Source organism: Vigna unguiculata, chromosome 8 (genome assembly GCF_004118075.2).
Source record: "Vigna unguiculata cultivar IT97K-499-35 chromosome 8, ASM411807v1, whole genome shotgun sequence".
In the NCBI taxonomy this organism is placed as follows: Eukaryota; Viridiplantae; Streptophyta; class Magnoliopsida; order Fabales; family Fabaceae; genus Vigna; species Vigna unguiculata.
The window spans coordinates 32,466,011-32,478,998 of record NC_040286.1 but is presented as its reverse complement, the minus strand read 5'-3'; the positions used below and the strand labels follow the sequence as shown (position 1 = coordinate 32,478,998).

The 12,988-nt window shown below is 35.2% G+C and overlaps 3 protein-coding genes and 1 non-coding gene across 5 annotated transcripts; 3 read left to right on the top strand and 1 right to left on the bottom strand.

The window, feature by feature from the left end:
- The first annotated feature begins 1,206 nt into the window (after positions 1-1,206).
- LOC114194670 (folylpolyglutamate synthase) lies at positions 1,207-6,680 on the top strand. 2 transcript variants are annotated; one of them, XM_028085031.1, is made up of 16 exons: positions 1,207-1,393; positions 1,501-1,646; positions 1,717-1,782; positions 1,961-2,070; positions 2,393-2,453; positions 3,189-3,272; positions 3,385-3,441; positions 3,587-3,647; positions 3,824-3,870; positions 3,991-4,068; positions 4,630-4,794; positions 4,874-5,170; positions 5,309-5,387; positions 5,626-5,778; positions 5,906-6,060; positions 6,249-6,572. In XM_028085031.1, exons 1-16 carry the CDS (start codon positions 1,381-1,383, stop codon positions 6,306-6,308), a joined length of 1,632 nt encoding a protein of 543 aa, XP_027940832.1. In that variant the 5' UTR covers positions 1,207-1,380; the 3' UTR covers positions 6,309-6,572. The 2 variants fall into 2 exon arrangements, with proteins under 2 accessions (XP_027940832.1, XP_027940833.1); XM_028085032.1 differs by having other exon boundaries at positions 1,215-1,393; positions 5,909-6,060; positions 6,249-6,680.
- On the bottom strand, positions 6,648-7,744 carry LOC114194672 (probable glycosyltransferase At3g07620). Its single transcript, XM_028085033.1, has one exon. It carries the CDS (start codon positions 7,685-7,687, stop codon positions 6,728-6,730), a length of 960 nt encoding a protein of 319 aa, XP_027940834.1. The 5' UTR covers positions 7,688-7,744; the 3' UTR covers positions 6,648-6,727.
- A 104-nt stretch (positions 7,745-7,848) lies between these two features.
- Positions 7,849-7,922, top strand: TRNAV-CAC. The gene has a single exon. It is a non-coding gene; the product is annotated as a tRNA-Val (tRNA).
- A 246-nt stretch (positions 7,923-8,168) lies between these two features.
- On the top strand, positions 8,169-12,207 carry LOC114195613 (protein YIPF1 homolog). The gene is made up of 6 exons (XM_028086139.1): positions 8,169-8,455; positions 8,962-9,001; positions 9,107-9,190; positions 10,333-10,498; positions 10,783-11,056; positions 11,581-12,207. The coding sequence occupies exons 1-6, from the start codon at positions 8,204-8,206 to the stop codon at positions 11,770-11,772; spliced, it is 1,008 nt and encodes a 335-aa protein (XP_027941940.1). The 5' UTR covers positions 8,169-8,203; the 3' UTR covers positions 11,773-12,207.
- Positions 12,208-12,988: the final 781 nt, after the last annotated feature.

The window sequence follows — 12,988 nt, the reverse complement described above, 5'->3', positions numbered from 1 at the left end:
TTCATTTTGCATATATATATATATTATTATTTTTTTCTTTAGAATTTTCAATTCAACCTTTATCTGTGAAGGGAGATTCCACTAAATTCACTGATACATTAACGAGTATGACACTATTATTCATTTCATCTTGATTTGCCTTTGAGTCACACTTCCACCTAATCATGATGCTGAAAACAATAATAATTGGTTTTCAGTTACTGTAATTTCAGTGTCGTGGAAAAGAATCTCATTACATTTTAATTTCGATTAAAGGAAAATTGAATTGTTTAATGCTATTGAAGGAGAGAATTAAACTTTACATAACCGGCGAAACTTAATTAAACTTCACGGGCCTAATTTCATGAAATTATCATGATATTTAAAACAATATCTAAATTGTTTTTAAGTTCACTTTCTATTTTTTTATACGCCTTTTCTATATCTTTAGAACTATATGTTCCAAAATCATAAAAATAAAATAACTATAACTATAGTCAATCCTTCCATTTGCATTAATTTATAATATATTGATACATTACTAATTTTTTTTCAAATTTCTTGAACAATAGTTAATCCAAATGTCTAACAAATATAAAAGTAGTTATATATATATATATATATATATATATATATATTATGTATGTGCTTGTATATATATCTTTCATGTTCATAACTCTATAATAACATTTTATAGTTTCTTATTCTAGTATTAATATAATACTATATTGAAAATTAAGTTTCTTGAAAACAAATATTAAATATAGTGATTCTTACCCAAGAGAACAACTTTTATTCTATTTTGTATACTATAAATGAAGTAAAAATAAGTATGAATTATTATAAAAATCAGTGATATTATCATGTAAAACAATTTACAACTAGATAATCATATAAATATAATGTATTAAATTAATTTCATAGTTTTTAAGAACTAATTCAATAGTAAAAATTCACAGAATTAAGTTGACTTAATCTTTATTTATTCCAGAGTTAAAAAATATAAATCTTACATTCTCCAATAAAAAATAGAAAATTATAAATAAATCCAATAGTTTGTGTTGGGAGGAACAAAATTGTGTTGTAAGAAAACCAAAAATATTAATCTCAAATTCTCAATGCAACTTCAACCCCAACTGTGAGATACACTCTGCCACAGGGTACTAGCAAAAGTGTATTCTTCTTCTGTAGCGTAGCGCATGTACTCCTCTTTCCAATTGGCCAAAACAAAATAAATAAATGGAATTAATCTGAAGAAGTTTACCACAAACGACAAATTCTTCAATCTTTTTTCGGTCCTTCAAATCTCAACCTCACCTTCCACTTTTCACCCTCCTCCTATCTCCCTTCCATTCAGACAAACACTTTCTGTTTCATTCACAACTCAACACCTCAATCGCCATGTCTGACCAAGGTATTCCTCATTCCTTTTTTTCTTCTGGGGTGCTCAAACCCATGCTAAAGTTTTGATTTTGCTGGTGATTATTCATTTTCTGTTGTGGGGTCTTCTCTTGTTTGCAGAAGTTGGCAAAGGGTCTCCAAAATCTTCTTCCTTGAGTCCCTATGAAGAAGCAATGGAGGCCTTGTCGTCTTTGATCACTCGACGCACTCGGGCTGATGCTAGCAATGTGGGGGATCAGTTTGACCTGTTGTTTGATTACCTGAAGGTAAAAAAATTGTGAATTGGGTCATTTTTTATGAGATGTTGACAATGGTGTGCATTGTCTAATTCTGTAGATGCTGGATTTGGAGGAGCCAATTGCGAATATGAAGGTTATCCATGTGGCTGGGACCAAAGGGAAGGTACTCTTACTTCACTTTGGTGGTTGCATGGAAATGAGGCCATAGTAGGAAGTTCAATTTGTTTAGTGATTGCTATGCGGCTGGTCACTGGTGTTTTGTGGCTCCTTATAGTTAGAGATAACTGATAAGTCTTTATTTTTATGATGGAAATTGTTTTTATTGAACTGGGGTTTTATAGGGGTCTACATGCACATTCACAGAATCTATATTACGTAACTGTGGTTTTCGCACTGGACTCTTTACATCTCCTCATCTCATTGATATCCGAGAAAGATTCCGTTTGGATGGGTGAGTGATTCATATTCATATATTGATTTTTTTGTGTTTTCCTTTATCATCTACTTGTGTCATTTTTCATTGTGTTAATTTGGTATTTTGATTGGGAATTTGAATTCTTTGTCATTATGTGTCTATCATCTGTTTTTTATAGGGTGAATACTAATTTAGCGAATGAATTCGAATTGCTTTCTCAATTGATTTGTTTTCCTACGAAATTATTCTTTAGTGTTGGTACTTTTGTTATTTCCATTGAACATGCAGATCTAGGATAGGAGAATATATTGTATTATGCCTTTACTTGCAACATAATTGCAGTTCTTTAACTGTGCAGAAAGGAAATCTGTGAAGAGAAATTTTTAGCATATTTCTGGTGGTGTTATGACAGACTAAAGGTATGGTTATGTGCATAAATATTTCATTCATATTTATACTGTCAGTGTTTTTTGATGGGATGGAAAAGCAGGTCATCCTTTTTTCAATTTATTTTGAACCTGAGCCAAATTGCCTTGTGACTATATTTTATTGGAATACACTATTACTAGTTATTTATTCCAACTTAGCTCTACATTTCTTTAAAAGAGTCCACCAATTACTCTTAGAACAACCAAACGAATATTTTCTGCTAACTTAGTCTGAAGTTTTGAAGCTATTCCATTGCTCTCTTTGAAGTTATTGCATTGTTTCAGAAGAAAATAGTAAAGGAAGAGCAACTAACTTGTGCTGCTGGGCACCCTTGATATGTTTGTGTGAACTGGTACAACATACGGCAGAAAGGGGTCTTAAGTGTAATGTAACTTGAGAAAAAGGAACAAGAGGTTTATGTTTTAAACTCATGGTGGTTAGTGTCAATTTGAAAATCATATGGGACACAATAAAAATGGGAAAAATAAGAAGAAAAGCAACACAGTTTTACTTAATAATATGGTGAGTCTATTAGCATCACCTTCTGTTCTGTAAACCAATGCATATTTATACCATGTCAATAAGAATTGTGGTGTACTATAGCAGTAATACGGTAGTTAAGCTTATATCATCACAGTGTTCATGTTCCCATCACTTTTACAATTTAATTTGATGTGCTTGCTCACATTAATAATGTAATTGATTCATGTTTTGGTGGTGTGCAGGAAAAAACTGATGACAACATTCCAATGCCCACTTATTTCCGTTTTCTTGCCTTACTTGGCTTCAAGATATTTGCAGCAGAGCAGGTTTGTTCCCATGTTTTAAATTTCCAAGAAAAATTGTTCAGGGTACATTCTATTTTTTGTTTATTTTATCTTAAGTGAATAAGAGCTTCTTTCTTTCTGAATTTGTATGTAGGTTGATGTTGCTATATTGGAGGTTGGATTAGGTGGCAAATATGATGCCACAAATGTGGTATGTTTAAAATTTCATTGGAAACATGTTTCTCTAGCATTACTAGACCACAAGAGTAATGAGCATTGAAACCTTGTATATGTATTAATGTTTTCTATGAAGTTGTATCTAGGAACAAGCTCATGCAGATCTGTCGATATTTCAGGTTCAGGCCCCTATTGTGTGTGGAATAACATCTCTAGGGTATGACCACATGGAGATTCTTGGTTAGTTTTCTATTTTTGAATTCTAGGTAATCACTAGTTTAATGCATGGATATTGTGTATGAAAATATAAGTTTAGAAATTTATATATTATACAAATGTTTCAGAATATGGTGGAACATAATGTTCCTATGCCACTGCTTCGTTCAGTGAGTTTAATTTGATCGTTTTATTATTAGGGAATACTCTGGGAGAAATTGCTGGTGAGAAGGCGGGTATCTTCAAGGTGTTTTTTAGAATCTAGTGTCATCTTCTTTTGAAGAACAAAAGTTATTTTTGGTGCTTATTTGCAATGTGCACTTTCTTTCTGATAAATTCATTTCTTTATTTGTTTGTTTGGTTTCAGAATGGGATTCCAGCTTTCACAGTGCCTCAACCTGAAGAAGCAATGCATGTACTTGAGGAGAAGGCTTCTCAATTAAATGTATGTTCTTTCATGAAGTTGTTTTGCTTTATAAAATAAGTTTGGATGACTCAACATAAAAGTTGTTGGAGATCTCACATCAACAAAAATATATTATCAACTTATAGTATATAAGTGAGTATAAACCATACTATACAAGCTGATTTTATAAAGTTACGTTAGGCTTAAAATTCACACTCTAAGATAATTAAATGAATCTAATATCAGCATGTCAATATTAAGTAAAGTGGTACAGTTTTACAGTGTGTTTAGGATTAAAAGTTCAAATTTACTATACATGTGATGACTGAGTAAAACTTAACATACTTTGTTTGGAACTTATTTATTTTGTCAAAAGGTGTTACATAGCTAAAACTTAATTATGAGAGTTGTCTTGGAAAGAGAAAACAATGCCCTCAATGTGATTCAGTGTGGTGTACTTTTTTTCATCTTTCAATGGTCTTTTGAAAGTCAGGGTAGACATAGCATTCAATCCAAGTGGCTTTTGTAGCTGCATTCATTGAAAATGTTAAGTCTTTGGTCCTTGCTTTCAATCAGCTAAGTAAATCTTGCCAATGTCAGGTACCTCTTCAAGTGGTTACTCCATTAGATGCGAAATTGTTAAATGGTTCAAGCCTTGGTCTTGAAGGTGAGCACCAATATGTAAATGCTGCACTTGCCATTGCACTGTGCTTTACATGGCTGAAAAGGACTGGGCATGTTGGAGATATCTATTTGGAACAAACTGTAAGTTTTAAAAAGTAGTTTTTTTTTCATCTTTTTCTTTTATACCTTATTGCTGAAGTGATTCTGTATCTGCATGAAGGAAAATTTGCCAGAGCAGTTCATAAAAGGTTTAACTAGTGCAAGTTTGCAAGGAAGGGCACAGATTGTTCCTGACCAACACCTGAAGGGTGAAAGATCAAATAGACTTGTTTTCTTTCTAGATGGGGCTCACAGTCCTGAAAGCATGCAAGTGTGTGCAAGGTGGTTTTCTCTGGCCATTAAAGAATACAACCCAGATCAAACCTTGTTTCATCAGCAACTGGATAATTCTAAATTCTCACATGAAGTAGTGAAGACGCACAATGGAGAAAGAGTATCCCAGGGAAAATCCACTCCGGTAAAGTATAGATTTAAAAAGTAGATTCATTATAACTTAATTTTTTGGTTTTCACTTTAATTAGAAAATCATGATATACACGAGTGAAAATGCCACTTTCTTTTTTAATTGGATTTGAAGTAATTGAATTACTTGCAGATATTGCTGTTCAATTGTTTGACTGTTAGGGACCCGCAGTTGCTTCTTCCTCACTTAATGAAAACGTGTGCTGATAACGGTAAATAGTTTTCTTGATTATGCTAGAACATACTCACCAAATAATGAAAATAGTTAAAAAATATTTAAGTAAAGCTTAACATTTGGGATTTTAACAGCTTTCTTCTCTATTAGTTCTGTAAGTATTTATGTTTAGTATGAGGAAAAAGTAATGTGAACATTTTCCCAATGATTTTTTTCTCTCTGAAGAAAGTTATTTGGTCCATGGAAATTAAGAAACATCTGAATGGAAATTGTAGGTGTCTACTTCAAGAAGGCGCTTTTTGTACCAAGTTTGTCTGTGTTCAATAAAGTTGGACCCCAGGTTTTCACTCTCACTGATCCCAAAGTTGATCTGTCATGGCAGTTCAATCTTCAAAGAGTGTGGGAAAATCTCATGCAAAGCAGCAAAGGTAGTGATTATTCAAGATTGCTTTCCACATCCCTTTCCTCTTTTTCCTTCATGAATTGTTCCTATTAAGTTTGAGACCTTAGAATATTTTATGGCTTGAAGAATCTGTTTGAGATTACTTGGCTTAGCAGGTAAAAACACCGACATTGTTTCTGAAGAACTAAAAGATGACATGGAAACGAGTGCAAGTAACTGTGAACACAGCGCAGTGTTTCCGTCACTGCCATTGGCAATCAAATGGCTTAGGGACAGAGTGCAACAGAATCAGTCACTTCGTTTACAGGTGTCATAGTATCACAGTTGAGAAATTTAATCAATGTTGAACCAAATTTCTTGGAAATCATTAATTTGGTGGATCCCATCAAAATTAGAGATTTTCAATAAATTTCAGTCAATAATATCTACAAAATTATACATCTTTTTTCATCTGTTCAGAATTCTGACTGCAAATTTATTTGGGTGATGCATCAGGTCCTTGTAACTGGCTCTTTACATCTTGTTGGGGATGTGTTGAACTTGGTCAAGAAGTGATTTTCATTGGGAAAATTTGAGTATTCCTTCAAGATGGGGTTTCTAATGCTGGATGAGTTTTCTCTGGCATTGACACAGTTCATTGTTGAGCTGGTTGTGCACTTCGGTTCTGAAAATTCAATAGTATGTGCGTGTCATCAACCCAACGCCATTGAACATTCACTTGATACATCTACAGCGTTGGTTAATTTTCTCTTTGCTTACAAAAAAAAATGTACACTCTTACTGTATGAAGAATTAATTTATTTTGGATTCTTGAAGAAAGTCACAATTTTAACTTACAGTAGGGAGGAGTTTTAATGTGATTAGTTCAATTGTAAATTAAAAAATACAAAATCATAATTAACGTAACAATGTATAATATTTGTGCAATTCAGTAACAAATATTTTAATGGCGAAACCACATATTCAATTTATTTCTATTGCACCATAGCGTATCGGACGGTGTGGCGTCTGAGCCACAGCTGATACATGATAGTATTGAACGCATCGAACGGCAGAGGAGGCTGGTTCCACTGGAAGTGCGTGCTCGCGGCCACACCCAATTTTCGCATCCGCTCGTGACGTTCCCTCCACGTGTCACCCAACGCACGCGTCACTCCCCCCACGCTTCTCACAAACACTGCCATCTCTCTGCACCTCAGCACATCCATAAACGGCATGTCATTTAACGGTTCCTCCGTAACGACCACCGGCACGCAACCTACGCGCAGTGCTTCCCCTATCCACGACGCGTCGTTGGTGTGCTTCATCGCGCAAAGAAACTCCTCCCCCCGCCAAGTCTCATTATCGTTGACCAATGAGCGTGCTGGCACTCGCTGCAGGAGCACGTGGGGGTCAGGTACCGGTGGCAGCGTGATGTCCTTGTGAGGGACAAACTTGTCATTTGGTGTCGGGAAGCACGAGATTTGAACGGCGTTTTTCTTCAGCTCCACGAGGTTCCGGTCCCGTTCGAGGGGGATTCCTACGCGCGAAAGGTAGAAGTGGTCCGCACCAAGGGTGCGGTTCCAGTAGGGGAAGTCGTTGCGGATGCGTGATAGGACGCGGGCCAGAGCGCGCGTGGAGAGGTCAGAGGAGAAAGGGAGAAAGAAGAGGTGCGCTTCCTCGGGATCCTGCGTGAGGTAGGTGCTGTTGTGTAGTGAAGAGTAGAAGAGAGACTCCACCGTGGAAGCGAATTTGAGTTGGGCGCTGTTTGGTTTGTACACGAACACTTTGAAATTTTCTACCATTTTCTCGTAATTAAGAAGCACCGTGGTGGGTGAGACGTAAGGAGAGAAATTATAAATGTAATTGCGTTGTGCCTGTACCGCCACAAGCGAGTAGCACAACAAGGATAATACTAAGGGAAACATTGTAGTAGTCATATCAGACTGAAGCATTCATGTTTGTGAAAGTTAAGGACAAAAGAAAATGGCTTACTTTGGAGTCAACTTGAGTTTCATGTACGTCCAGAAATCCTTGTCGATCAAAATCTTCATTTTATTTTATAAAATCAAATTATTCATAATATTAACAATAAATAATACTTCAGCATCAACTTGTCTGGGTGGTGTAGTTGGTTATCACGCTAGTCTCACACACTAGAGGTCCCCGGTTCGAACCCGGGCTCAGACATTTTTTATAGTCATTTATTTTTTCAAATAAAGTCTTCTTAATCTAATATAAAAACCCACATGCCGGCACGTGCGCTTCGTTGAAAAGCTGAACCAAAAGTAGAGGAGCCCATAGATCGGGCCCATTCTTGAAGCCCAATTACGCGAGCCTCGTTGGAAAGAGAAGCCGGAGAAAGTAAAAATAACAATTATTATTATTAATTATTAAATTTAAAAAAGGTGCTAGGTACGTGCTTCGCTGACCCGGCGAATTGAAGTTGAGGGTGGGGTCCAATCCTGTGTATGAAAGAGCACGCTAGTTTGTTTAGAGTCCTCCCCCTGCAACACGTTCCTTCCAAACGACGACAGGAAAAACAACTTTCGTCGTTCTGCTATCTAGGGCTCTATTCCGATTCCGACTCCGAACCCCCTCAATACTTCTCTGAACTAATTAGGTCGTCTTCACTCGCGCTTTTTCTCTGCATTGTATCGATTTCCATGGAGGAGTCTTCCTACACCGGTCTTCCCACTAGCCACTTGCTCGGTTCAGTTCCTGTAAGCGAGAGCATCTTTCGTTTTTCCTTTCTAATTTGCGCTCTATGCTTGTCATATCGATTCACTTCACTCTCTGCATGCTCCTTTGTCTTCAACTGTTTTCATATTTTTTTAGGAATTAAGTTAATTGTGTGCAAATTTAGCGGAAGGAGTGGGATGAAGTGAAATTATGGAATTACAAGTGTAATCGGTTGATTCCACGATTATAAAATAGCTAGAGCTGTAGTGTAAGGTCATCTCTACTCTAAATTAAGTAAGGGAACCGCGACACCTCCGTTAAATGTGTTTGTGATTTTAAAATATTGACATTAATTGATTTTGTTAAACCTTTTTATTTTGATCTTTATGGTTCATGTTGATGCGATGGAAAAGTTGTTTTGTTGAGGAGCATACGTGATTTTAGTTACTTTATAATCATTCTGTTATTCCTGTGTGATTCTTTGTGAGGTTCTGGTAAGTTTGTTCTAACTTTTTAAATAATTTTGGTTTATCTGTTTGGTGCTCAGGCTGTCATTACTGAAGAAAATAATACCACGAAACATGTGGGTATGGATTTATAGCATCGAGCTTTGGTTTCTTGTATTGTATTTCCTACTTTTAAAGTTTAAGTGCTTCTAGTTGCTTATGAACACACATATATGATGCATGTAGCCACTGATGCGAGTATGCAAATATTCCCTCCAAACAATGGAGTAGACCGAGGAACTGGATATCAAACTGTTGGCGGCCGTACTGGTATGTTCTCTAATTTTTGTGACTTGAAGAGTTCAGAGAGTTTTTTCTTTATCTGATTTTTCTCTCTTCCTTTTCTCTCTGTTTAAATGATTTAACAATATATTGGTAGTCTCTGGCTGTTTCCTGGTGACATTAGTACATGACAGTGAGACACTAATCGGTATACTGTATTGTCAATTCTTGACTAATGGAGGGGATCAGGAGATTCTTTTTCTTTTAGCTGTAGGCATCTTACAACTGAACAATTTAACTGGAACTTTCAAGCAGTCCCCCCCTGTTGCCTAGTCTCATGAGTCATGATATTGTCTACTGATTTGTGTTATATCTTCTAAATTAGTTATCCTTTAGTCAATTTCACCCATTCCCAACTATTCTGAAATTGTGATAAACACCAATTATAATCCCATATCTTCAATCAACTATCGTTTGGGGGAGAGTTAGCATATTCTTCAATTTCTTTAATGTGCTATTGTTGTAATGTTATGCATGCTTAAAAGTTGTTTTCAATACTCCCAAGTATGGTTGTTTAATTTCTGTTCTCTTTACCTTTGTTCTTTCCAGGCTTTGAAGCCAATGTGAACTGCTTAAATATGTCCAAGAATTCTAAGTTCAAAATAAATAATTATTTTATTTTATTTTATTTCCATTCTTGATCTAATATTCTATTTAGTTTAGCTATATTTTGACCCCTTTTGCCTTGTGCTACTTGATGAGAAAGCTATTATGCATTGCTGTCACTTAGATAATAAAATTTATTTTTCTCTTTATACCTGCATAACAGGGTTCAAATGGTAATAAAAACACTCCCTAATTAGACTTACAAAGAATTTATAACAGAATGAGGTTAAACAAAGTTTAGAAGTTGCGGAGTTTCATTAAATTGCCACCCAATGATGATCATTAAAGACAATCAACACTAATAATTGCATATATTAAGTGTCGTAGTTCCGGACATTATGTCAATTTTTTTCTGAATTTTAAGTTATGTATAGATTTTAGTTTAACCATTGACCAAATGGTTCACACCCATATTGATTCTATGATCAGATTTGTGAATACTGCTCGTTTGTATTTTCATTTTCACGGTCACTTGCTGATATTAAAATGGCTTTCATTATTCTCTTGTTTGTTCATCTATACAGAAGCTTTTGAACAACAGCCAGCAAACAACTGGAGGGGAGTCTTTAGCATCTCATCGTATTCACAGTATTTTGATGTAGACACGGATATCGTCGTAATCAGATTGATAAGTTCTCTGAATCCAGTTGCGGGAGACTTCTTCAGCAAGATAGATGCTAACCCTGATTTGTGCGTTATTTTTTTTACTCTTTATACTCTCAATTATCAAAATAGAGAAACTCATTTTGATTACATAGTGAAATATTGGAATTGGGGGAAATTTTAATTTAATTAAACTGTTACCATAACATTTTTGGGGAAATGCCGGCCATTTTTTCTTCACACCCCTCCTTTTTTTTTTCTATATAGGACATTTGCTAGTCATGGCCAGATTTTCAGCACCCTTCCCTAAAAGTCATAAATGGTGCATTTAATGGATATCGGATACTAAGGTTGTGATTCATTTGTCATAGATATGGGCTTATATGGATCTCAACAACACTGGTGTTTGTGCTTGCCGCACTTGGAAATCTAGCTACGTACCTTATGCAAAAGCATGCTGATAACAGTACGTCGTGGAGCTTTGATGTCAGCTATATGAACGTGGCTGCATGCTCAATCTATGGTTATGCAATTGTGGTCCCATTGGCATACTACTTCTTCCTTCAGTATATGGGTTCAAATGCCAGCCTTATAAGATTTTGGTGCATGTGGGGGTATTCTCTCACCATTTTCATCATGTCTTCGGTAAGTTTCTGCTTTCTCCAACGTGGTAAATTTAATTCTGAAGGTTTTTATTTACAGATAATATTGCACAATTATTTATACCACACATGTTCAGCGTGGGGGGATGTAGCCCTTAAGGGGAAATTTGAAATGGACAGTGCCTCAACGAAGTGAGGCGCTCTTCCTTTAAATTTCGTTGGAACTTTGGGCTCAGACTCTAATCCCTCCTCACCGTGCAAATAGCACGCTGACCAAAAATAAAACCATGCAAAAAATACCATTAAATCTCAGGTGATGATAACGTTGTAGTGAATGGATTGTGGCGTAGAATGAATTTTTTTTTCCTATTCTGTGCTGCGTTCTTATAATAAATATATCACAATGTCCAGATTGGATGCGTGACTTCTTTACACGTATTTGTATTTAAGTTGTGACTGAATTTTATAATTTGATAGGAAATTACATCACTAGTTCATTAATCATACTTTAGCTTTGTGGAGACTTCCGAACTTCTATCTAATCTATATTTCTTGGGATACTTTCAGTTCCTGTTGTTAATTCCTGTTGAGTTTCTTCGTTGGGTTATAATACTCCTTACGGGTGTTGCCTCAGCAAGCTTTGTTGCTCTAAACCTGAGGTCTTACATAGAAGGCAATGAGCTTTCAGTTGCGATTATTGCAGCATTTTTGTTGCAAATAGCTTTGGCAATCTTCATCAAGGTTTGGTTCTTTCCGTAGCTAAAATGCTCTGCAGCAGTGGAGATCAAACACTGCCATTATGAACTGCATTAGCTAACTTTGTTCAAGACGAGAGTGGAATTTTCTGAAGCAGAATTGGTTTGTGTATTTTGGATTTACTAGAATGGAATGTTAAAGAATTGCAGAGGAATTAGTGCGAATTTCAGTATCAGCACGGTCAGAGTTTCTGTATCGTTTTGGCTTAATGTGGAAGACTCAATACCCGGGAAGGGGATGATGAACGATCATGATTTGTAGTATCTGTGTATCTTTGAGCTTTTTGCATGTTTCTGTAAATATACTGGGACAAGTAAATCCTCTTTTAATTGATTTTTTTAAGTAACTGTTTAATGTGGAGCCTAGGCAATTTCTTGTATGGAATCAAAATTTTGTCATGCCATCATCCTTTTGAAAGTGACAATGTATCTCGGATCACTCTGCTTCTTGTTACTTTTAGTTCAATAACAAGTTGGTAGAGTGCAATAGGGCATCCTATCGCCTGAGCTTAAGCATGATATGCATGCTGAGTTTTTAGTGTCATCTAATTATGATTGAAATATCAATAGATGAATTTAGCAGCTAATTGTAGTTTTATTGTAAAAGAAATAGGTTTCATCAATTAAATTAAAAGTTTTAAGTACCAACAAATCGATGGAAATTAGTTGGAATGACAGATTTTATTGAAGGTTTTTTGTTAATAGTATTTAATGTTATTGGAATACAAATTTCAAAGGTGAAATATGTTTTTGATTTTTTCAAAATATTGTAATTTACTTGTTCTGCAAAATGTTCTCTTGTATGTTTAATGTTGAATGACATACGTATCAATGTGGCTAGTTTACTTTTATTTTTTTTCTTTCTTGAACTTAGATCATAAATTATGTAATGAAAAATATTGATTAAATTCTTCGTATGTTAAAGTATGTGTGTGTTGATTTTCATAATCACCTTATCTGGTTTTATCATGGTAATTCATTTTTATTCCTTTCATTCTCTAAAGTTTTAGCTATCTAATCTAAATCAAATCTAAACATAAAACAAAATTAAACATTTTTTTCAAAAGAGTGATCATTTGACAATAAAATAAAGGGAACGACTTCCTGTACCACATCATTTTTTCTTCCTGCACCTTAGTACTTCCGAAATTGATTTTCCGAAATAAAAAACAGTTTCAGAATTTTTTTTTTCCGGATAGCAATCAGCCCTCTCTACTACG